Source organism: Podarcis muralis, chromosome 14, assembly GCF_964188315.1.
Source record: "Podarcis muralis chromosome 14, rPodMur119.hap1.1, whole genome shotgun sequence".
Lineage (NCBI taxonomy): Eukaryota > Metazoa > Chordata > Lepidosauria > Squamata > Lacertidae > Podarcis > Podarcis muralis.
Genome location: NC_135668.1, coordinates 47,129,642 through 47,151,806, shown reverse-complemented (window position 1 = coordinate 47,151,806; position 22,165 = coordinate 47,129,642). Strand labels below are relative to the sequence as shown.

At 48.9% G+C, this 22,165-nt stretch overlaps 1 protein-coding gene across 4 annotated transcripts in view; it reads left to right on the top strand.

Annotated features, from left to right (window-relative positions):
* The first annotated feature begins 3,193 nt into the window (after positions 1-3,193).
* CIITA (class II major histocompatibility complex transactivator) overlaps positions 3,194-22,165 on the top strand; it is a 46,724-nt gene continuing 27,752 nt past the window's right edge. Inside the window, exons 1-3 of one of the 4 annotated variants that reach the window (XM_077918641.1) lie at positions 3,194-3,575; positions 17,687-17,788; positions 19,631-19,741. In XM_077918641.1, coding sequence (XP_077774767.1) covers positions 3,332-3,575; positions 17,687-17,788; positions 19,631-19,741 — 457 coding nt within the window. In that variant the 5' untranslated portion in view covers positions 3,194-3,331. Of the gene's footprint in view, positions 3,576-8,020; positions 8,196-8,458; positions 8,630-17,686; positions 17,789-19,630; positions 19,742-22,165 lie in introns of those variants that run through there. The other 3 variants (XM_077918640.1, XM_028706987.2, XM_077918642.1) reach the window with 3 other exon arrangements.

Below are 22,165 nucleotides of genomic sequence, written 5' to 3'. Positions count from 1 at the left end.
CAGCAGCGCCTCGCACCCGCACGAGACCTGCTCCGCCGAGAAGTGGGCGAGCGCGGAGGATCGGGCGCGGCGGAGGCCAGCCCCGCGCTTGGAGAGGACGCAGCAGCCGTCGCCAAACCCGATCCTCCTCCTCCTGCTCCGCCGCCGTCCTCTGGCTCTCGGCCGGGAGGAGCCTGCAGCGACGGGGCGGACGCCGAAGTTGGCAGAAGTTGGCGCGCCTCCTCGGCAGCGCCTTCGTCCTCCTCCTCCTGCCTCTGCTCTCCTCCGGCGGCGGGGGCGCGCCGCCCTACCCGGCCGGGGGGCTCGGCGGGGCCCGCGGGGAAGGAGGCCATGTTCGCGGCGCGCGGGATCGCGGCCCCCCTCGCCCGCCTCCGGCCCGCTCCCCTCCCCCTGCGCGCTGCCCTAGCCGTGCGGGTCTCCTCCCCCTGCGCCGCCGTCCCCTTTCCACATCCTAGGAGCCGCGGTCCGCCTACCGCCCCTGGGCCGCGGCGCGGCTCCCAGCCCGGGCTGCCCTCCGCCTCCTGGGACGCGCGCCCACCCCCACGGCCCCCCAAACTTCGGAGCAACTCTCCAGACGCTTCTCCCCCGCCTCGGTCTCCCTCCTTTCCACTTCTCTTCCCCCCTTCCTTCCCTCTTTCTTTCTCTTTCTCTCCCACCCGCCTTTCCTTCTATTAACTTTCCTTTCCCCTCCCTTCGTCCTTCCTACTTTTACTCCTGGGCTCCTCCCCCCTTTGCGCAGCCACAAATCAATCTCTCTCTCTTTTTTCCCCTCTCTCTCTTCTTTGCTCAGACGCAAAAAAGCGCCGCTTTTTGGAAATCCGGACTGCTGTCCCCGCTGAAACGATACTTTAAAAAAGGAAGAACCCACTGGCTCTTATTTCTGTTTAAAGCAGTAGATCCCGAACTCTTTTGGCCCACTGCCCCCTTGGTTCCACATCCCCCAGTGTCCCCTATGCTTACTCTATAGAAAGCATTACAGGGGTTAACGCGGCTCGCTAAGGAAGATATTAATAGAATTCTGCATTTGGGGGGAGACCCTAACAGTCATCTACCATTACCTTCTATGCTGTTACTATTTTTTTATTTTTTTTTACATAAGTAAAAAGTGACCTTTCCCCATCTGGCATGGTGGTGTGCCTCGAGATTTTTTTCATGACACAAGTGTGCCTTTGCCCAAAAAAGGTTGGGAAACACTGCTTTAAGGGAGGGGCGGAATAATAGCTGAGCTGCCTCCACCCACTAGGTGGTTTCGGTTTCTAAAAGATCTTTTTGCTTTCTGATTATTTGCAAGATCCGTTCGCTTACAATCATAGAATTGTAGAGTTGGAAGGAACCACGAGAGCCATCTTGTCAAACCCTCTGCAATGCAGGAATGTTTTGCCTAATCTTTTAGATTATAAATCTCGTTCATTACTGACTGAGCAACCCACAGGGCTTCTTGCTCTTGACATATTTTAATTGCTGACCTCTGAAGCCGAAACTTGTCTTCTATGTTTATCCAAGCGGTTGCCGTGCCAGCGTTAACCTGTTGATCTGGGAGGGAGGCGTTTTGTAGAAAACAGAGCGGAAAAATCACGTGACTTCTGAGAACTCAGGCCCATAGAAGGCAATATACAGTTGGCTAAAGGAAATCTTTTTGGCAGTTACCTCTGGCAACCTCCCAGTTTCAGAAAGCTTAAGAAATTAACCGTGTCAAAGCTGCCTCTGAGAAAGGAAGGAGGAGGGAGTCCATTCATTTTGCATTGGAAGCTGAATCTATTAAATTTGCATTTCCTTAAACAGTACGAGAACCAAAACATAGCTGTCGTAAAAAATAGGGACGTCATTCAATGATGATGATGATAATATTAATAATCTTAATTTCATTTTTATACCCCGCCAGTCGGGCCAGGATCGGTGCAATATGCTCAAACCTTCTTGCCCCGTGAGGAAGCTGGCTACCGAATTCTGCACCAGTGAAGCTTCCGAACCACCTTCAGAGACAGCCCAATGTATAACACATTGCAGTAATCTATCCAAGAGGGTACCAGAGCATAGGCAGAAGTTTTCGAGCAGAATTCAAAGTGTTGCTGCTGACCTTTAAAGCCCTAAAGGTCGGTAGGCTCTGTAGACCAGAAGGTGTGTCTCCACCCGCATCATTCAGCCCGGACACTGAGGTCCAGCGCCGAGGGCCTTCTGGTGGTTCCCTCACTGTGAGAAGTGAGGTTACAGGGAATCAGGCAGAGGGCCTTCTCAGTAGTGGTGACTGCCCTGTGGAACACCCGCAAGGCGCAGCTTCACAGGTGAGGCCGACTGGTAACTCACAGCACCTGGTGGCAAGAGCCGGGAAGGGATATAAGGTCAGCATTTCCCTTTGGCTCTTTGCCACAGCAACACGTTTCCTGCCTTGCTGTGTTTGGCTCCTTGACCCCTTGCTTCTTGATCCTCGGACCCTTGACTTCGTGACTCCTTCTTCTTGATCCGTTGACCCTTGACTTTGTAATTCCTTGCTTCCTGACCCTTGGACCCTTGACTTCATGACTCCTTGCTTCTTGATCCTCAGAGCCTTGACTTCGTGACTCCTTGCTTCCTGACCCTCGGACTCTTGGCTTCCTGACTCCTGGCTTCTGGACCCCCGTTCCTGCTCCCACCCCGCCATCTTGCCCTCGGTCCCGACGTCCCCAGCCAGGACTTTGATCGCCCGTGAACCGGACCGTGACACATGGCTTCTTCCCCCAAAGAATCCTGGAAGTGTAGTCCATTAAGGGAGTGCTGAGAGTTGTTTGGAGAGACCCCTGTTCCCTTCCCAGAGTGGCTTAGGAATCAATCCCTCTTCCCAGGGGATGCGTGGAATTGTAGCTTGGATAGGGGGCCTCCCTACGACTCTCAGCATCCTTAAGAAACTATGGCTCCCATAATTCTTTGGGGGGTTAGTATGACTCTGAATGTGGCCTAAATGTGGTCTCAGCACACCATAGATATTGGCAGTTTTGTTTGCAACAGCTTTCCTCCATGGTCTGTGGTCTTCTCATGAGCATCTGCTTGGTCACTGTGAGACCAGGATGGGGAAGCAGATGGACCCTGAATTCTTCTTCATAGGTGCCACACATGGTTTGAAGATATTTCTTGCTGCGCTAGCATTAAATCAAAACATTGTGGTTAGATTTAGTTGGTAGTCACATTCATAACTTCAATTAAATGAGGAAATGCACTTGCAAGAGTCCTGAGAGACTGTTGCTACAACTCTTTTTCACTTCAACTTTTTGCGTGTTTTCTTTTACATGCATACAGAATAAGTGTCAATAATCCGGAGTCTGTCTCAAATCCTCTTCACACCGTTGACGTCCCCGGCATGGATCTCTTTGGGAAGATCTTGCCAGGGGTCAGAGGAATCGTCTGTGATGCGTCTTCCACCCAGATTCAGGCGCTTTTAGACCTCATGTTGGAAGGAGGAGTCATATCCAAGGAATACTACCAGACGTTGCTCCACGAAAGGGACAGAGAGGATCTAGCAAGGAAGATTTCGTTGACCTTGGTGGAAAAATCGGCCATGCAATTGAGCCAGCATGGCTCTGCATCAGCTAGAAGCATGAGTAGTAAGTTTGCTTTTTCTTCCTTTATCATACACTTGCTCAACATTTTCAGTGCAGAAATTCTGCTGTCCATCCGGTCTCAGTTCTGCGAGTGATGGGATGGCCATGTGTCTTATTTATCAATGGACAGTCCTCTATTCCAAAGGCATTTCTGGGCAAAGGAGCCTTTCATTTTAAGGGCTACCCAGTCCAGTAAAGGAAAATGACCAAATACTTAGCAGGCTGTCACATGGATGATGGAGCAAGCTTGTTTTCGGCTGCTCCAGAGGGTAGGACTCTGCAGAAATTTCATTTCCTGGCATGTAGGACACTTGAATGAGTCCTTTCTGAATACACTCTCTTACACGATGTAACTTAATCTGCAAGTATTTGGTTCTTTGCTTGCAACTCTCTGAGTTCAGCAAAGCCAAACAAGATCTATTGTCTTGATACACCTGTATAGGACATTTCACAGAAGCTCTGATGTCCTGAAACAGTTGCATCAACCATTCACAATCCATGAGTGAAAATGACAGGGCATTGAGTTCTGCTTCACAGGAACTTAGGCTTACTGTCGTCTGCTTTTTGCACAGCCAGTCAAATAGACAGTGGTTGTACATGTAGCACACTCCAGAAGTGCTGGTACCATCCATGGTGTCACTTCCAAAACTAGCATCTGCAAAGATTTCAAGACATCCAGTCTTCTGACTTGTGAACCTCAGTCTGTAGTGCAAAGTCCCCTTCAAATAGTGGGCTATGTGCTTCAAAGCTTTCCGATCCTGAACAGTAGGACTGTTGGCATGTCTGCACCAATGGATTCAAATGACAAAAAGGGGATTGCAGGGAAAAACATTAGGAAGAAGTTCCTGGTGATAAAAGCCATTTGACAGTGGAATGTGGATTCCTTAGGAAGGTGGTAGACTGTCCTCCATTGAAGGTTTTTAAACAAAGGTCAGATGGCCACCTGCCCAGCATTATTTCATTGTGAGTCTTGCATTGCAATGAGTCATAATAGGGGTTCTGTGACCCTAAGAAGAGAGAGCAGGGACTTTGAGGTTGCACATCAATGTTTAGCACCTGGAGAGCAGATGCAGAAGGCAATAGGGGCAGGTGAATCTATCAATTTCCTTCAGTTTCTCTTTTTCCCAATCCTAAATTCAGTTCTCTCCATTTCTGCACCAGGTTACGATTTACTGATTTTTAAAGTTCTCCTGAAAATTCACCAGTGGATTCCTCCTGATCCACGCAAGTCTGTGTTCAGATTTCACCTACACCGCCCACGTTTTTGCAAAGCAATCTTCTCTTGATTTTCACAAATAGATGCGTTTTGTACGCATTTTACCTGAGCATCACGTGCATTTAATTTGAGCTTGTTTGGCACTGCGGCATTTGGAGAAGTCTGGATGCCGGGGGATTGGCTGTGTTTTGGTTCCTGTATTTCAGAAAGCGAAGATTAGGTGCAGTTTGCTTTCGGATCCAGACTGAATCAGTTCACTTCCCCATCCCTTGCAGGCACGACCCCTTTAGCCAGCAGTGATCTGGGCACAGAGTTGGGTGCTTCAGGGGCATCAGATATGAAACCACGTCTGGGTCAGGACTCAGAGGTGGCTGCAGAAGATGGGAAGATGTTGTGCCTGAGGCAGTTGAGCTATAACTCCTAGAGGAACCTCCTAGACCAGGGGTCAGCAAACCTTTTCAGCAGGGGGCTGGTCCACTGTCCCTCAGACCTTGTGGGGGGCCGGACTGTATTTTGGGGGGAGGGAAATGAACAAATTCCTATGCCCCACAAATAACCCAGAGATGCATTTTAAATAAAAGCACACATTCTACTCATGTAAAAAACCACTGATTGGGCTGGATCCGGCCCCCCAGACCTTAGTTTGCCCACCCATGTCCTAGACCACCTTCTTCTTTGGCAATCCCTCGTAGCCGAGTAAGATTGTCTTCCATAAACACGGTTTTAACAATGAGTCCGTAAGTGACTGTGGAGGCCAATTCTGGACCCACACGTCCTTCCACATTGGGGACATTAGGACCTCAATGGCCAGAGCCTGGAGAATAAGATTCATGGAGGAGAGTGCTATTGGGGGCTACTAGTCATGATGGCAGTAGGGACGCGGGTGGTGCTGTGGGTTAAAGCCTCAGCGCCTAGGACTTGCCGATCAAAAGGTCGGCGGTTCGAATCCCCGTGGCGGGGTGCGCTCCCGTTGCTCGGTCCCAGCGCCTGCCAACCTAGCAGTTCGAAAGCATCCCCGGGTGCAAGTAGATAAATAGGGACCGCTTACCAGCGGGAAGGTAAACGGCGTTCCGTGTGCTGCGCTGGCTCGCCAGATGCAGCTTGTCACGCTGGCCATGTGACCCGGAAGTGTCTGCGGACAGCGCTGGCTCCCGGCCTATAGAGTGGGATGAGCGCACAACCCTAGAGTCTGGCAAGACTGGCCCATACGGGCAGGGGTACCTTTACCTTTACCTTAGTCATGATGGCTATGCTTCAGCTCCACAGCTGCAGGCAGCAATGCTTCTGAATACCAATAATAATAATAATAATAATAATAATAATAATAATAATAATAATAATAATAATATATTATTTATACCCCGCCCATCTGGCCGAGTTTCCCCAGCCACTCTGGGCGGCTCCCAATCGAGTGTTAAAAACAATACAGCATTAAATATTAAAAACTTCCCTAAACAGGGCTGCCTTCAGACGTCTTTTAAAGATAAGATAGCTGCTTATTTCCTTCACATCTGAAGGGAGGGTGTTCCACAGGGCGGGTGCCACTTGCAACAAACCACAAAAATAACGTTCTGAGTTGGGTGTTAAGCTGGATACCAGACCCACCTCATCTCTAGAACCAGGTAGTGTTAGACTTCTCATTCTTGGACTAGCCAGGATAGCCTGAGGGTGATTGGCAGGGTGATTATTATTATTATTATTATTATTATTATTATTATTATTATTAATACACAACACAAAATCAAACAATTAGTTTAAAATACAATTTGATTCACATTTAAAATCAAAATAAAATTAAGTGGGAACCCGCGAATCATAACCGTAGGGGTAGGGAATTAAAAGTTCACCAGGCCCGGCCACTCGTGCTGGTCCCATATGGGCCGACAGAAAGAGTCATGGAGGCCACTTACATAAAGGGTCCCATAGAAATTATGAGCCATTAAGGAGGACTAAGGGGCATGGTGCAAGACTGCAAATGGGTAGGGCCCCCCTCCTCAAGAAATAAAGCCAGAGTTTAGAATAGGGAGTTTTAGAGGGGTTAATGCGACTTAGAAGTGAAGCAGCAAAGCTGGAGAGTCGAGCAGAGACTCAGAGGCAATGTTTGATTTCTGCTTTGAATCCAAGCCTGTGGCTTTGGGAGAAGCAAGACCGTATTGCGGTGTTCAGAATGCTATGGAAACCCTCCATCGTAGGCTCAGGTTGCAAATAGATGTGTAAATAAGCCAAATATCCTAAAGACATCACAGGCTCCGCTGTGCCTCATTCCCAAATGGAAACGCGAACCCTGGCGGGCAGGTGTGGGACATTCCTGGTCCTGAATGAGGTAACTGTGCCCCTAAAGGAACAAGTGCACAACCTTGGAGTCATTTTGGACTCACAGCTGTCCATGGAGTCGCAGGTTAATTCTGCTTCCAAGGTGGCTGTCTACCAGCTCCATCTGGTATGCAGGCTGAGACCCTACCTGCCTGCGCACTGTCTCGCCAGAGTGGTGCATGCTCTGGTTATCTCCTGCTTGGACTACTGCAACGCACTCTACCTTTGACTCGGAAACTGCAACTAATCCAGAATGCAGCAGCCAGACTAGTGACTGAGAGTGGCCACCGGGACCATATCACACCGATCCTGAAAGACCTACATTGGCTCCCAGGACGTTTCCGAGCACAATTCAAAGTGTTGCTGCTGACCTTTAAAGCTCTAAACGGCCTCAGTCCTGTATATCTGAAAGAGCGTCTCCACCCCCATTGTTCAGCCCAGACACTGAGGTCCAGCTCCGAGGGCCTTCTGGCAGTTCCTTCACTGCGAGAAGTGAGGTTACAGGGAACCAGGCAGAGGACCTTCTCGGTAGTGGTGCCCGCCCTGTGGAATGCCCTCCCACCAGATTTCAAGGAGATAAAAGAACTTTCTGACTTTTAGAAGGCATCTGAAGGCAGCCCAGTTTAAGGAAGTTTTTAATGTTTGATGTCTTATTGTGTTTTAGTTTGCTGGAAGCTGCCCAGAGTGACTGGGGAAAACCAGTCAGATGGGTGGTACATTATTATTATTATTATTATTATTATTATTATTATTATTATTATTATTACATCACTTGGAGGTAGGGGTGGTATGCAGCAATAATAATTAGTCATTCTGTTGGAGTTAATGTGGGAGTGTACCGCAGGCTTCCTGAACACAGTATGGCAAGATAAATTTGGATCACAAGCAACAAAATAGGACCGAAAGTGAAAATAAAGCACACTCCTGCCTACTTTCACTTCTGCTCTCATGAGCTGCATGTTGCATGGACGGTAAACAGAAGGTCTCATGTGGTGGTCTCTTTTTATTCCTGGGGTGGGACTGAGGCTGAGGTTTCGTGTGCTGTCTTGACATTCAAGGGGGGAGAGCGGAGCAGAGGGCTCTCCCAGCGTCTGGTAAGTTTCTGGCTTTGCAAGGTCTCCTTGCGGGAAGGACTGAGGGTTTGTTTATTTCTTTTGCAGCGAGGCAGATTAGGAAACTAAATGGGGCTGCCTTCAGAGTTGTGCAACAGGTGGCACAGTTAGTGTGTGCAGCAGGGAGGAGGATGCTTCCTGCTCTTGACCGGTGGTGCCAGAATAAAAGGGGATTTCCTATTTTGTCCCCTTTCCGGGATTTCCCCAGTATTGTGATGGCCAGTCCCAAACTCCCCACTTCTGGGTTGTGCAGAGAGAGAGAGAGAGAGAGGGAGGGAGGGAGAGGGATCAGAGAGATCACTTTAATTAGTTCCTCTTCTGTTACACGACTGAGCTGCTTCTTGAGCATCTCAGTTGTAAAACCTGCACCTTGCAGATTTTCGGAATGGGACCATTTGACAGTCAGCTTCTCCAAGGTCAGTTTTCTTCCTCTTTCTCATCCTCTCCACATGGCCTCCTTTCTCAAGAGCATCGCCTCCTTTTCTCCTCCTGTTCCCTGCTTTGCCTACTGGAAAATCTTTGGGTGCTGGGCAGTGCTTTCCATGGTTTGGGGGTTGGTTGGTTTTCCATTGCCTCCTCTGGGAAAGTCTATTTGAGCCACAGCAGATCCAAACAGCTGCTACTTTGCTTTCTTGTCCTGACCTGGGAAATTGCTCTCTCTATTTTGCACCCGGGGTTTTCTGCCCTCAGAGGCACGGTTGCCTTATTATGTGGTTTTCTAGATTTGTCTTTGTTCCGGGCCTGCAGGTAGGGGCTCAGTGCTGCGGTCCTGTTGCTCAGATACTGCAAATGAGGCGTTGGCAACTGGGTGGGGTTCTTTTGGCAAGCTCGTTGGCAAGGCCTGCGCCAGTCTTTGGGAGCTTGGCATGATGCCAACAGTGGGACTCACACGCATGCACCCTCTGGCCAGGTCAGGACTTGGTCTGATCGCAGCTGCCGTGAGTGCCACTTGTTTCCTCTGCTGCCACCACTAGGGGCAGCATTGCTCTGTGCCCGCCACTGGGGCCCCAGACATACTTCAGCTATGGATGGGTAGAAGTGCTCTGCTTGCATCCAGAGACCCAGCGGGAGGATGAAGGGCACCACAAATGAGTGGGGCTGGTGAAGGGGCTCCCATTCCCCCCTCTCCCTGGACCCTCAACTGCTGCTCGATCTGGCAGACTTGCTGGTGCTGGGCCTGTTTATCAGGTTCACCCTGGGGGAAAGGGTTAAATCCAGTATAACAGAGGGAAGGGAAATAGAGGAGGGCGTTTTCATGCCAACGGCATTGTGCAAACACTGTGTAAATCTTGCACGGGTGGAGAGAGCAGAATGAGCATCCATCTGGAAGGCTCCCTGCTGCTTTTCAGGTGTCTGTGATATGTTCTTCTCTGAGTAGGGTGAGGATCAAGAGTGTGCTAACATGACCTAGAGCTCAGCTCCCTCCTCTTAAATTTCTGGCTCCGTGCTCATCCCCTTCACCTATGGGAACCCTCAGTTCCTGTTTCCCAAAGGTTGTGAGTAGGGATATGATTTGGCTAAATGTATGGGGAGTCAGAGGGATGCGGGTGGTGCTGTGGGTTAAACCACTGAGCCTAGGACTTGCTGATCAGAAGGTTGGCGGTTCGAATCCCCGCGACGGAGTGAGCTCCCGTTGCTCGGTCCCTCCTCCTGCCAACCTAGCAGTTCGAAAGCACATCAAAGTGCAAGTACAGTGGTGCCTCGCAAGACGAAAAGAATCCGTTCTGCGATTCTTTTCGTCTAGCGGTTTTTTCGTCTTGCGAAGCAACCCCATTGGTGGCTAAGCGGATTAGCGCTATTAGCGATTTAGCGCTATTAGCGGCTTAGCGGGCTTAGCAGCTAAGCTGTTAAAAGCCTATTAACGGCTTAGCGGCTTTGAATAAGGGGGGGGGAGCAAAAAAAAATGGCGAGACTCGCAAGACGTTTTCGTCTTGCGAAGCAAGCCCATAGGGAACTTCGTCTTGCGAAGCGCCTCCGCGACGGAAAACCCTTTCGTCTTGCGGGTTTTTCATCTTGCGAGGCATTCGTCTTGCGGGGCACCACTGTAGATAAATAGGTACCAGTCCAGCGGGAAGGTAAACGGCGTTTCCGTGCACTGCTCTGGTTCGCCAGAAGCAGCTTAGTCATGGTGGCCACATGACCCGGAAGCTGTACGCCGGCTCCCTCGGCCAATAAAGCGAGATGAGCACCGCAACCCCAGAGTCGGCCACGACTGGACCTAATGGTCAGGGGTCCCTTTACCTTTTTATGGGGAGTCAGAGAGTGCTTGTGGGTTTCCTTAAGGCACCCACCAATAATTTGAGTACCACCATGCCTATTGATGTTGCAGTAACCGAGGCCAGTCCTTTGTTGTGTTTCCCTTCCCCCCCCCCCCCCTGGCGGTGAGCCAATGAGTCATTTACCACGATAACAAAGCTTCAGGTGCTCTTATGATTCAGCAAAATGGCATTCAGAGCTACGGGCGCCTTGCTGATAAGGAAAAGTTGGCTTTGATTGGGTTTGTTGCCTGTTTTGGGGTTTCGGGAGTGGGGCAACAATATGGGCTGAAAGCAAACAGTGGGGTGGGGTGGGGAATTGGGGTGAGCACATCCCAGGGGTCCAGCACCAACCACCAAAACCCCAGGTATTCAATTTTCTTTTAAAGGGTGGGGGGCATAAAGAAGAGCATGCAAGGGGGATTCTAAGCCCAATTTCTCAGTGTGTGGTGCCCAGTTTACAGTGGAGAGGTCCAGCCTTTGGGATGGGAAGGACATTGGATTCATTTTGCATTTGAAGGCAGATTTCTACCCAGAGCCGTCTTTAGCATATGCGGCGCCGGGGTGCAAAGATCCTCCCAGTGCCCCCAAATTTAGGGCGGCCTGGAGGGAGGGAAGCTTGCACCGTGGTGGGCGGTGGGTTCCCTGGGTGGGAAAGGAGCATGCACATGGCCAGTGGAGCTGACACCCCTGGTGCCAGGTGAGAGGTTGTGTCCCTCTGTTGGGCTTGGCCTGAGGGCTTGGCCTAAGGCACCGCCACAGCTGCGAAGGGTGGTGACACCCCCCACTGCTGCCCCTTGTCCTTCTCCACAGAAGCTGTCCCATTGCCCGCTCCCTTCTGCAGGAGCAGCCCGTCCAGATCCACCGTGCGTGCCTCCCCATCGCTGCAGATGCTGCCACTGCCACTTTCCCCCCACTCCTTCCTCATCCTCCTCCCCTGGCCAGCGTTGTGCTGGGCCCGGGGGTAACCTGTGAAACGCGGTCCAGGACTGGTCCAGAATCCAAAGGTTCCGCTAGGGCCAAGGCAGGACACGAGGCAGGAAACCAGGCAAGGACAGGTACAGGATCTCTGGCATACAGCAATGTTGCTCCCGCAACCTGGGGCGAGGTCTTTGTTGGGGTAACGGTCAGTCCTGATCCCCCGGCGACTCACCTCCCTGTTTCGCTCAAAGGCGAGCACTTCTCCTGCAAGTACTCAAGTCTCTCCTTCTCTCAGACCTGAGTCTCCGCAGCTCGGGAGATATCGGTGGGTTACTACACCCAGGGTCTGCCTCAGCCTCCCCTGACCCAACCGGTAGTGGAGCAGCTGTAAGTGATGGCCCAGCTGAAGGCAACGAGGTAATCCCCGCATCTGGAGCCAGGGCAGGCTCAGGCCCCTGACTCGACCCAGCTGGTGCTTGTTGCAGGGGAACCTGTGCAGACTGGGGCTCCTCAGGATCAGGCCCCAGACTTGGTTCAGATGATGCCTGAGGCAAAGGATCCGGTGCAGACTGAGACTCCTCTGGTTCCGAGTCCGAGCCCAAGTCCCAGGCCATCACAAGGGCTCTGGGCAGTGGCAGCGGCAGTCGGGCGCACATTCTAATCATGTAAAAACACCAGGCAGGCCCCACAAATAACCCAGAGATGCATTTTAAATTAAAGGACACATTCTACTCATGTAAAAACACACTGATTCCCGTCCCGTCCGCGGGCCTGATTTAGAAGGCGATTGGGCCGGATCCAGCCCCGGGGCCTTAGTTTGCCTACCCATGCACCAGTTGAACTGCAAAATGTTCCAGTTAGATCTCGCCAGCATTCAGAATGCGACTGAATACAGATACATTTCAAATCAGAGGAGACATCGAAACGGTGTAGGCTTTTTTGCACACACCCCTTCTGCTTTTTCCATGTAAGCTGAGATCTGTGGTTTAACGTGCTCCCTTTAATCCTGGTTTTATTTTGTTCTTCAGTAGATTTACAAAAAGAAAAACACACACCAAGGTATAAATTAGCCACAGAAAGGGGCAATCTTGTTGTTGTTGTTTACAGTGTACCTCGGGTTACCTATGCTTCAGGTTACATACGCTTCAGGTTACAAACTCCGCTAACCCAGAAATATTACCTCAGGTTAAGAACTTTGCTTCAGGATGAGAACAGAAATTGTGCTCCGGCAGCGCGGAAGCAGCAGGAGGCCCCATTAGCTAAAGTGGTGCTTCAGGTTAAGAACAACTTCAGGTTAAGAACGGACCTTCAGAACAAATTAAGTACTTGACCCGAGGTACCACTGTATTTTTAAAACAATCAAGGCTTCTTGCCCTTTGCTCTGCTTCCCCTTTTTTCCCACCCAGGGAAGCCTTCTGCCTGCATCTCAGTGATAGTGTCATTGGCAGTTCAGGGTTCTTATCTTGCACTTTCCAGCATAATTTTATTGCTGCTAATTGACTTTTTTGGTCGTCAAGCTAACCCTTGGACTAACCCTTCTCTGCTGCAAGAATGAGCTCCTCTGTGTTTACCTTCTTGCCTTGTTATCAGCTAATTGGCTTCCTTTGATGCTGTGCTAAGCATCTGTGAGCTTGGGATTCTTGGCCTAGGGAAGGGAGCTATCTGTAAGACTTGGATGCCTGCCACCTGCATCGGCCAGGTGGACCAATGGGAGGTTCTGGCCAAAGAGACAGATGCCAGTTTCTGTATGAGTAATGCGTTGAGACGCTTGCTAAGGCGCAGTCAAGTCACAATAAAGGCTTGCTGTTTTCGCATCCATCCCTAGTCTCTAACAGCAGCAAGGTTCTGCAAGCCGTCTTTTAAGTTCTCACCTTCTTCTAACGGACTGCTCTGCTCTCTTCTCAACCTGGCAGGGTCCTATCGCATGCTCAGCACTGATAGAACACGGTCATGGGCCTCCAAGGACACAAACGCCGTTTGTGGAACAGTACCTTCATTGAAAAACTGAAATGACTTAGAAGTTACATATAATTACATAGACGTTTTGTGCTTCTGAGTGGGGTTGTGGAATATTGATGGTTGCTGTGTGTGTGTGTGTGTGTGTGTGTGTGTGTAGATGTAGGGAAAGATTGAAGGCACAAGGAGAAGGGGACAACATGGTTGGACAGTGTTCTCGAAGCTACCAGCATGAGTTTGACCAAACTGCAGGAGGCAGTGGAAGACAGGAGTGCCTGGCGTGCTCTGGTCCATGGGGTCACGAAGAGTCGGACACGACTAAATGACTAAATGACTAAACAACAACAACAATGTTGTGTATATGTTGTGTTTTTCCTTAAAAAACGTTTAGGGGTACTCTCATTTTCGTACTCATATTGAAATACTGCCCCTCAATGAGGCCAAACTTAGATTCACAAAATGTTTAGGGGTATACATACCCCAGAAAAAAGATAGATAGATAGGACTGGTGTTATGTGGTCTTGGCAGCCACTCCCAGTCACCAGTTTAGCTGCCGCATTCTGGTTTAGATGTAGTTTCCAGGTCACCTTCAAAGGTAGCCCCACGTAGAGCGCATTGCAGTAGTCCAAGTGGGAGATAACCAGTGCATGCACCACTCTGGCGAGACAGTCTGCGGGCAGGTAGGGTCTCATCCTGCATACCAGATGCAGCTGGTAGACACCTGGTCACAGAATTGGCCTGCGCCTCCATGGACAGCTGTGAGTCCAAAATGACTCCCAGGCTGCATACCTGGTCCTTCAGGGGCACAGTTACCCCATTCAGGACCAGGGAGTCTTCCATACCCACCTGCAAAGGAAGAGGGGACTTTGAGCTCATTTAGCATCCTGCTTCCTGTTATACCAGTCCTAAGTCCCGCACTTGGATCCAAGAAGCTGCTTAGGGGGTGATTCTCTAGCAAGACTTTCTTTCTTGTCTTATTTGGAGCCAACTGCCATGCAAGCTACGCTACCAAAACAATACTCAAATCGAAACGCAGAAAGTTGTTCCTGTTAACAGCAGCAGTTTGTCTGTGGGCTGGGAGAAGGGAGATGTCTAAGGAGGGAGGGGGACCGTCAAAGTGGTTTCTGTCTAGTTTGGCATCCTCTTCCCCCACAGCAGCCTGCCAGATGCCGCCAAAGCTCATGCAGAGAGGCGTTTCACATGTTGTGACCACAACCAGGGCATGGTCAGGAGGCAAAGGGCGCCACCTCCGCACTAATGTTTTCAGCGTCCCCCTACAATTTAGGATTAAATGAGCACAGCATTTCATTCTTCTAAAAAGCAAAACATGAAGCTGGCTAATGCGCCGGTTTTGCTCAAGACCGATTCGCAAACTGCCAGGGCTTCTTTTTTTTAATAAATAATTTTTATTAACAGACCAATCATATCAAATCAAATCACATAAGTTCCGAATTACAGAGCCTAATTTAAAATTTTGTTGGGGGTACCCATATTTCAAGTTCCAAAAGGGATCCAATCCTCTTATTGCTGCCGCTTTAAAAGTCCACAAATCTGTCCAAATAATGTTCAGAATTCTGTCCAATCCTTTCTTGCTGTTTTCCACATCTCTTCTAGTTGTTTTCATATATTTTTCCTCTCTCTTTGTCTTTGTGGCCTCTGATTGTCTCCATAAGCGGGTTGAAACAAATTTGTATTCCTGTGTGGATTTTTCCATTCGTCCAAGAGTCATATTTCAGACAGCTGCCGTATTTCATCGCTTCCATAAAGAAAAACATTCTTGCTGTCTACTTATTCACTTTTCACAGGTCTGTCCCTCTTTCTCAGTCCTCGAGGAGGTTCTACCAGGAATCCAATATGAAAACAAAGCTTCCTCCTCCCGATCATGAATCTTTCGACAGGACCCGCCAAAATGGCGACTCCCTTTTTGTTGCTGTGCCATCAAAAGCCCTCGTTCTTTTTCTCAATCTCACAAGCCAAGCTTTTGGTAGTAAATCATTTCCACACAGTTTTTAATCATCCTGCTTAGGTCGGTTATGAGACGGTTCTTTTTGAGGAGGGGTTATTAGTTAATCACATAGAAGAAAAGAAAAAAAGTCCCCCCGCATCCAGTCCCGCTCCGGCATACTGAACCTGGTGTATTTTCTTCATGTTGTATTCCGTTAAATCCAAACCCGTTGCTCTCGTTTCACAGAGGTCACTTCAGTTAGCAGTCTTCACTCCCGTTCTTCACTTGAATTTCCAATTATATACTTCGAGCTTATGCAAACCAGTGCGCGATCAGAGACAGCGTCCGGGAGAGCCGGACCCACCCGAGGGCTTTGTGCCTAGTGCCCTCACCCCCTTCTTTCGAATCCGGGGGTGAATTATGGGCACAGCAGGCAAGGCAGCGTTCCCCATTCCCTTGGGGCAACGAAGGGAGGCTGCATACTCCCATATCAGCCTCTTAATTACCTCATGTGGGTCGGAGAGATGTTATTGTCAGCCATCTTCCAATGCGCCCCCTGGTGGGCCCCCCAAACTGCCAGGGCTTCAAGGCTAGTTGGTTGCTGTTTGCACCTCGACAGTTAAACGCAAAGCCAGCTCTCAGACCCTCCAAGTGTCCCTGTTTTCCAGGGACATCCCTCAGCCTGATCTTTTATTTCCCTTCTCTTCCCTCCCCCCCCCCTTTTATGAAGATCACCCACTCTGAGACCCCACAGCTAAGTCTCCTCGCTGGCCTAAGTAGGACCAATTCAGCCAGCTAGCCCTGGGGATTATCTAATGCTTATTTCCCCTAAATTGGTTTTTGAATTTTATTGTTATTCATGTTTTTATACTGTATTTTATGCTGCTTTTATAATTAAGTGTTTTAAATTTGTTGTTAGCCGCCCTGAGCCTGGTTTTTGAACCAGGAAGGGCGGGGTATAAATAAAAAAATATTATTATTATTATTTAGAGAAGCTGTCCCAGTTTCTGATTAAATCCTGGAATGTCCCACTTTTCCTTAGGGGACATCCCTATTTTCATTGGAGAAATATTGGAGGGTATGGAGTTATCTGACTCCCAAGCCTTTTGAAGGCAATCCTCTATAGGGAAGGTTTCTATGTTTAATGTTTTATTATGTTTTTATATATGTTGGAAGCTGCCCAGGGTGCTGGGGGCAACCCCAATAAGATGTGGGGGGGGGGTGTATAAATAGTAAAATTACCATTATGGAATGGGACATCCCTATTTTAATCGGAGAAATGTTGGAGGGTATGAGCTTTTAATTGGAGAGCAAGAGAGATTGCCATATTTATTTGTTTTTAAAAGAAATTTAACTTGGAAAGACTCATTCATTGTTGGATCCCAACCAATCAGGGATCCTGCTGGGAATGTGATGTTGTGACAGATTATTGCTGAGGTAGTGCAGTGCAGTGGTCAGAGTGCTGGAAAGCTGCAGGTTCAAATTCTCCCTCAGCCATGAACATCGTTGGCTGACACTGAGCCCAGACACTCTCATTGTCAGATAAATCTACCTCACAGGGTTGCCATGAGGTGAAAGGGGGCAGGAGAACCATGCAGATTTCTCTTCGGAGGAAGGTTATCTATTAAATTATCCATGCCAATCAGACCAAGTTGCAAGCATTTCTCTCTGTCTCTCTCTCTCTCTCTCTCTCTCTCTCTCTCTCACACACACACACACACACACACACACACACATATATACAGTGGTACCTCTGGTTAAGTACTTAATTCATTCCGGAGGTCTGTACTTAACCTGAAACTGTTCTTAACCTGAAGCACCACTTTAGCTAATGGGGTCTCCTGCTGCCGCCGCGCCACCAGAGCCCGATTTCTGTTCTTATCCTGAAGCAAAGGTCTTAACCTGAGGTAATATTTCTGGGTTAGAGGAGTCTGTAACCTGAAGCGTATGTAACCTGAAGCGTATGTAACCCGAGGTACCACTGTACTGTGTGTGTGTGTGTGTTTCCTGTTTTTGAGCACTGGGGGGGGGCACTTCCCTTTAAAACACTGAGCACTGAGGCAAATCAGCACCTGCGTTTTAAAAATGCACACAAATTCACACCTTTTTGTACAATTTTGACCCGTGCTAGGGAAAAAACCCCACCCCAGATGTGGGCATTTTTTGAGGCGTGAGAAAAACACGAGCTAAACAAAGCAAGTCCTAACTGGTTTCAGCACTAATATAGAGGAAATGAAATAAGTTTTATTAAGCAAAGTTCGTGTGTGGGGGGGGGGGGACGGGTGCAGGAATTCGGAACCGTGTAGAGCGGGAGGGGACCTGTGAGCCAGGCAAATGCCAGAAGCGGCTGAATCATACATCTTTCGTTTTACTGATGATGGTGGCGATGCTTTCAGGTGACACCATGGACCCAGGAGTCCTGGCTGGGAAGAGCTACCTGGACCTCCTGTTCAGTGACGTCGACATACCGGTTCTGTATAAGGAGGTAGTGGAAACAGGTAAGTCCCCACCCCCCACCCCCCAGGCGTCGTGAAGAATAATCCCTTGCTTGTTTTGTTTTCTCATCTGCCTGACGCCCCATAATTTTTTTATTGTGAAAGCTGCAAAAGACACGTCAAGAGTCAGATAACCAAGGGGACAAGATGAAAGCGCAGAAACAATGGAAGAGGCCTTTCCAGGGCAGTTCTGCCTGTCTGCATCTAGGAAATATAGCCAGGTTGGCTGGTTTGGGGGACATTGCAGCTGCTGCCCACATAAATACTCATCCTTGCTTTCACAGTCCCCCTGCACTGACCGGTCTTCTTCATCCTCTATTTTGGACTGGTCAATGGTTGATGAAGGGCGGCACAGGAAGTACCGTACTTTCCCGTGTATAACACGCCCCTGAGTATAAGACGCCCCGACTCAAAATTAAGAAAATGGGGGGAGATTGTCCAGAGTTGTTCAGCTTTTTTGGGGAGGGGAATCTCTCGCTCGTCTGGCCAGTGCTGACAATAACACACATCACAGAGGCCAAAAATCGCCTGCCCGCTCAACGCCAGCAGCCGCCAATCGCCCACCCAGTTGCCGCAACGACAGCCAATCAACAACAGCCCTTGCCGCAGCCACCAATCACCAGAACAATAGCGGCTGACGATCTCCTACTCGTGGCAGCAACCAATCACCCATCACCACACTGAACTACCCACGTATAAGACGACCCCAATTTTTAAACATTATTTTTGCAGGGGAAAACCTCGTCTTATACAGTGGTACCTCGGGTTAAGAACTTAATTCATTCTGGAGGTCCGTTCTTAACCTGAAACTGTTCTTAACCTGAAGCACCACTTTAGCTAATGGGGCCTCCAGCTGCCACTGCATGATTTCTGTTCTCATCCTGAAGCAAAGTTCTTAACCCGAGGTACTATTTCTGTGCTAGTAGAGTCTATAACCTGAAGCATATGTAGCCTGAGGTACCACTGTACACGGAAAAGTACAGTACTTTCTGGGAGCCAGAAATCCAAAGCATTCTCTGAGGGCAACCTCTGGCCAAATCAGATATTTTTGAGCTGGTTTTTCCAACTGGCTTCTTAAAAAAAAAGGAAAGGAACAAGCAAACAACAACAAAGACTTTAAAGCGAAATTACGAGAGCAATGGTAGGAACTGGATGGAAGAGGGGTGTTGAAGGAAGGTGTATTTAAACCTCTGCCTTGACCCGTTTTCCTAAATGCCCCCCCCCCAAAGCAGCAATGGGTCAAGAAAACAGTGGGGGTTAAGCAGGTACTCTCTCAGCAGGGATGGATGGGAAATTCGGTTCCCGACCCAATTTGCATTTTCCAAGATGTTCTAAAAACTGAAACACATCCAGCCTTTGAAACTTTAACTTCTCTGAATTTTGCAATGCAGTTCTCCGGCCAAGAAATATGTATTAAAATGCATATACAAGGGTATGGTGTGTGCAACAATACATATACTAATGAATGTTACATAGAGAAATGCATTATATCAGGGGGGAATCTTTTGCAGAAATGTGTATATTCAGGGAAATTACATACCAAAGTGTACCTATTAGGTGAAATTTGCCCCTGCGTGTGAAACAGCCCACCTGTCAATTGTGTGATGTTCTAGAGTGGCATCTGTGATTGGCAGGTGAGTTGCCCTGCCCACCTTTTCACCCTGACCCACAGGGTGTTGCCAGATAAAGATCTGGTCCTGGGAGCCAAAAAAGTTTCTGATTTCTATGGGTTTTGCAGGTATCTAAGGTGTTTCTGCGGTTGATGCTTTTTGTAGTAAGATAAAAGTTGCATAGATGTTTTTGTGCACTATTAATGCCTCTTTCGTTTTATTTTTTTAACTCTAGAACCTGACGATCAGGAGAACAACCCTGATGTCTTTTACACAGTGGAAAGTAATGAGAGTGGAGAACAAGTCTGCCTGTGTGCGGACACTGGAGAGGCCTATGATAAAATAGGTAGGAAGATGGAATGTCGATGTAATGGTTCTAGGGGTTCCTCGTGCGTAAGCCGGTGCAAACACCTGGCTGGGTTGCCTGAGTGAACCTTTTCTGTCCAGACAGCCACCCTCCCCTGGCTGTCTCAATCACTGGCAGAATCCGTCAGTGGGCGTTTCTTGAACTTCTTCCAGCAAAGAAGCTCTTTGACGCCTAGTCTCCTCCTACTCTCTCTGTGCAAAAGCCTTCTGCGCAAGGAGGGCGTAGGCAGCGGAGGACCTCTACTCTCCCCGCTGGTCCCCGGCAAGGAGTCATGGGACCGCCTCGCCACTTCCCCCATCTGCCCCCCTTCTCCACTGGTGCTACGCTGATTCTCTTCCCCAGAAGATGGGCTGCCTCTCCCACTCCCGGGACGCTCTCTGGAATCCCTCTGGATTTTGCTCTCTCCCTCCGGCACTGATGGCAGTTCCCTGGCAGTCGAGGTTGGAGAGGAGCTTGTTTCTTTGTTTGTTAAACATTGTTAAATTTGTATACCGCCCTATACCCTCAAGTCTCAGGGTGGTTCACAACATAAAATCACAATGAATGAATGAATGAATGAATGAATGAATCTTTATTTGCATCAGCCATTGGCCACAGCAATAAAACAACAATACGATATACAAAGAATAAAAATAAAAAGTCAATTATATAAAATACATTTTAAGGTTTTAAATCAATAGTCAAATAGTGGATCTTATTCTAATTGCCCCAGCTAAAAACCTTGTAACCTTTGCTGTCGCCTGCTCATCTTGATCTGCCAAGAGAAAGGACACTGTGGCAGTGGCTGGGCGACCTGGAACGGACAATAAAAGAGGGGTGATAACCTCATTCCCCAAGTCTTTATAATGAATGCAAGCCAGAAGGGCATGCGCCACCGATTTGGTACTGCCATCTTCACAGGGACATAGGCGTTTTTCGTGTGGAATCTGTTGGAATCCGAGGGCAATACATTCAATCTTGCAAGAGTAAAAGCGCATCTATATTTCAGAATCGCTACTTAAATCACAAAGTACATAGTAAAGAAAAAGACAAGAAGGGTCAGCAAACTTTTTCAGCAGGGGGCCAGTCCACTGTCCCTTAGACCTTGTGGGGGGGCTAGACTATATTTTGAAAAAAAAAGAATGAATGAATTCCTATGCCCCACAAATAACCCAGAGATTAATTTTAAATAAAAGGACACATTCTACGCATGTAAGAACACGCTGATTCCCAGACTGTCCGCAGGCCGGATTGAGAAGGCAATTGGGCCGGATCCGGTCCCTGGGCCTTAGGTTGCCTACCCATGGACAAGACCTTCTCCTTTTAGATCTTCTCGTTAGGATGTCTTGCAGTCAAAGACTTCGAAAATGGTGGTGTGGTTTTTAATAAACAAACAAACAATGCAAATATTACGGTTGCACAAACTACTTCCCTCTGACCCAGGGAATCACCTGCCACAGATCTGGGCTCAAATCTATCAGGGGGAAGACCTGGTGTATATTTGGGGTTTAGCTTTAATTAAACCATAGGGTCAGAGGACAGAGAGACCGCTGACCAAGAGCGGCTGGTGGCAGGGTTTAATCCTGCTGGGGTCTTCCTTCGCAAGCATCTTCCCTGCAAAGAGGTCACAAAGGAGCTGGGATTTTACTGACTGCATCACTGCATTGGTACTCCACAGCTCAAACACAGCTCAAACCTTCTTTTGGGAAGACAGAGCCATTTTGGCAGGCCTTTCCTAAACGTAAAGGTAAAGGGACCCCTGACCATTAGGTCCAGTCGTGACCGACTCTGGGATTGCAGCACTCATCTCGCTTTACTGGCTGAGGGAGCCGGCGTACAGCTTCTGGGTCATGTGGCCAGCATGACTAAGCCGCTTCTGGTGAACCAGAGCAGCGCACGGAAGCGCCGTTTACCTTCCCGCCGGAGTGGTACCTATTTATCTGCTTACACTTCGTGCTTTCGAACTGCTAGGTTGGCAGGAGCAGGGACCGAGCAACGGGAGCTCACCCCGTCGTGGGGATTTGAACCGCCAACCTTCTGACCAGCAACCCCTAGGCTCAGTGGTTTAACCCACAGTGCCACAGCTGTCAACTTTTCCCTTTTCTTGCGAGGAATCCTATTCGGAATAAGGGAATTTCCCTTAAAAAAAGGAAAAAGTTGACAGCTATGCTCCTAAACCTTTTCACTGCTTTTTCTTTCTTTTCCTACTTGACCTCTTCTTCTTCCTCAGCAATGGCTGCTTCTCCTTTTGCCTGACAGACCCAGATCGCTCTGAGCTCCCCAATGCAACCCGTGACGATCTGGGACTGTCTCCACCCAGCTCTGGGTGACACCCTGTCCATCCCCTTTCCAGGGCTTCAGCTGAATCTAATGCACAACCTTAGTTGATATGTTTTGTACCTTTTTTAACAAAACAAAACAAAG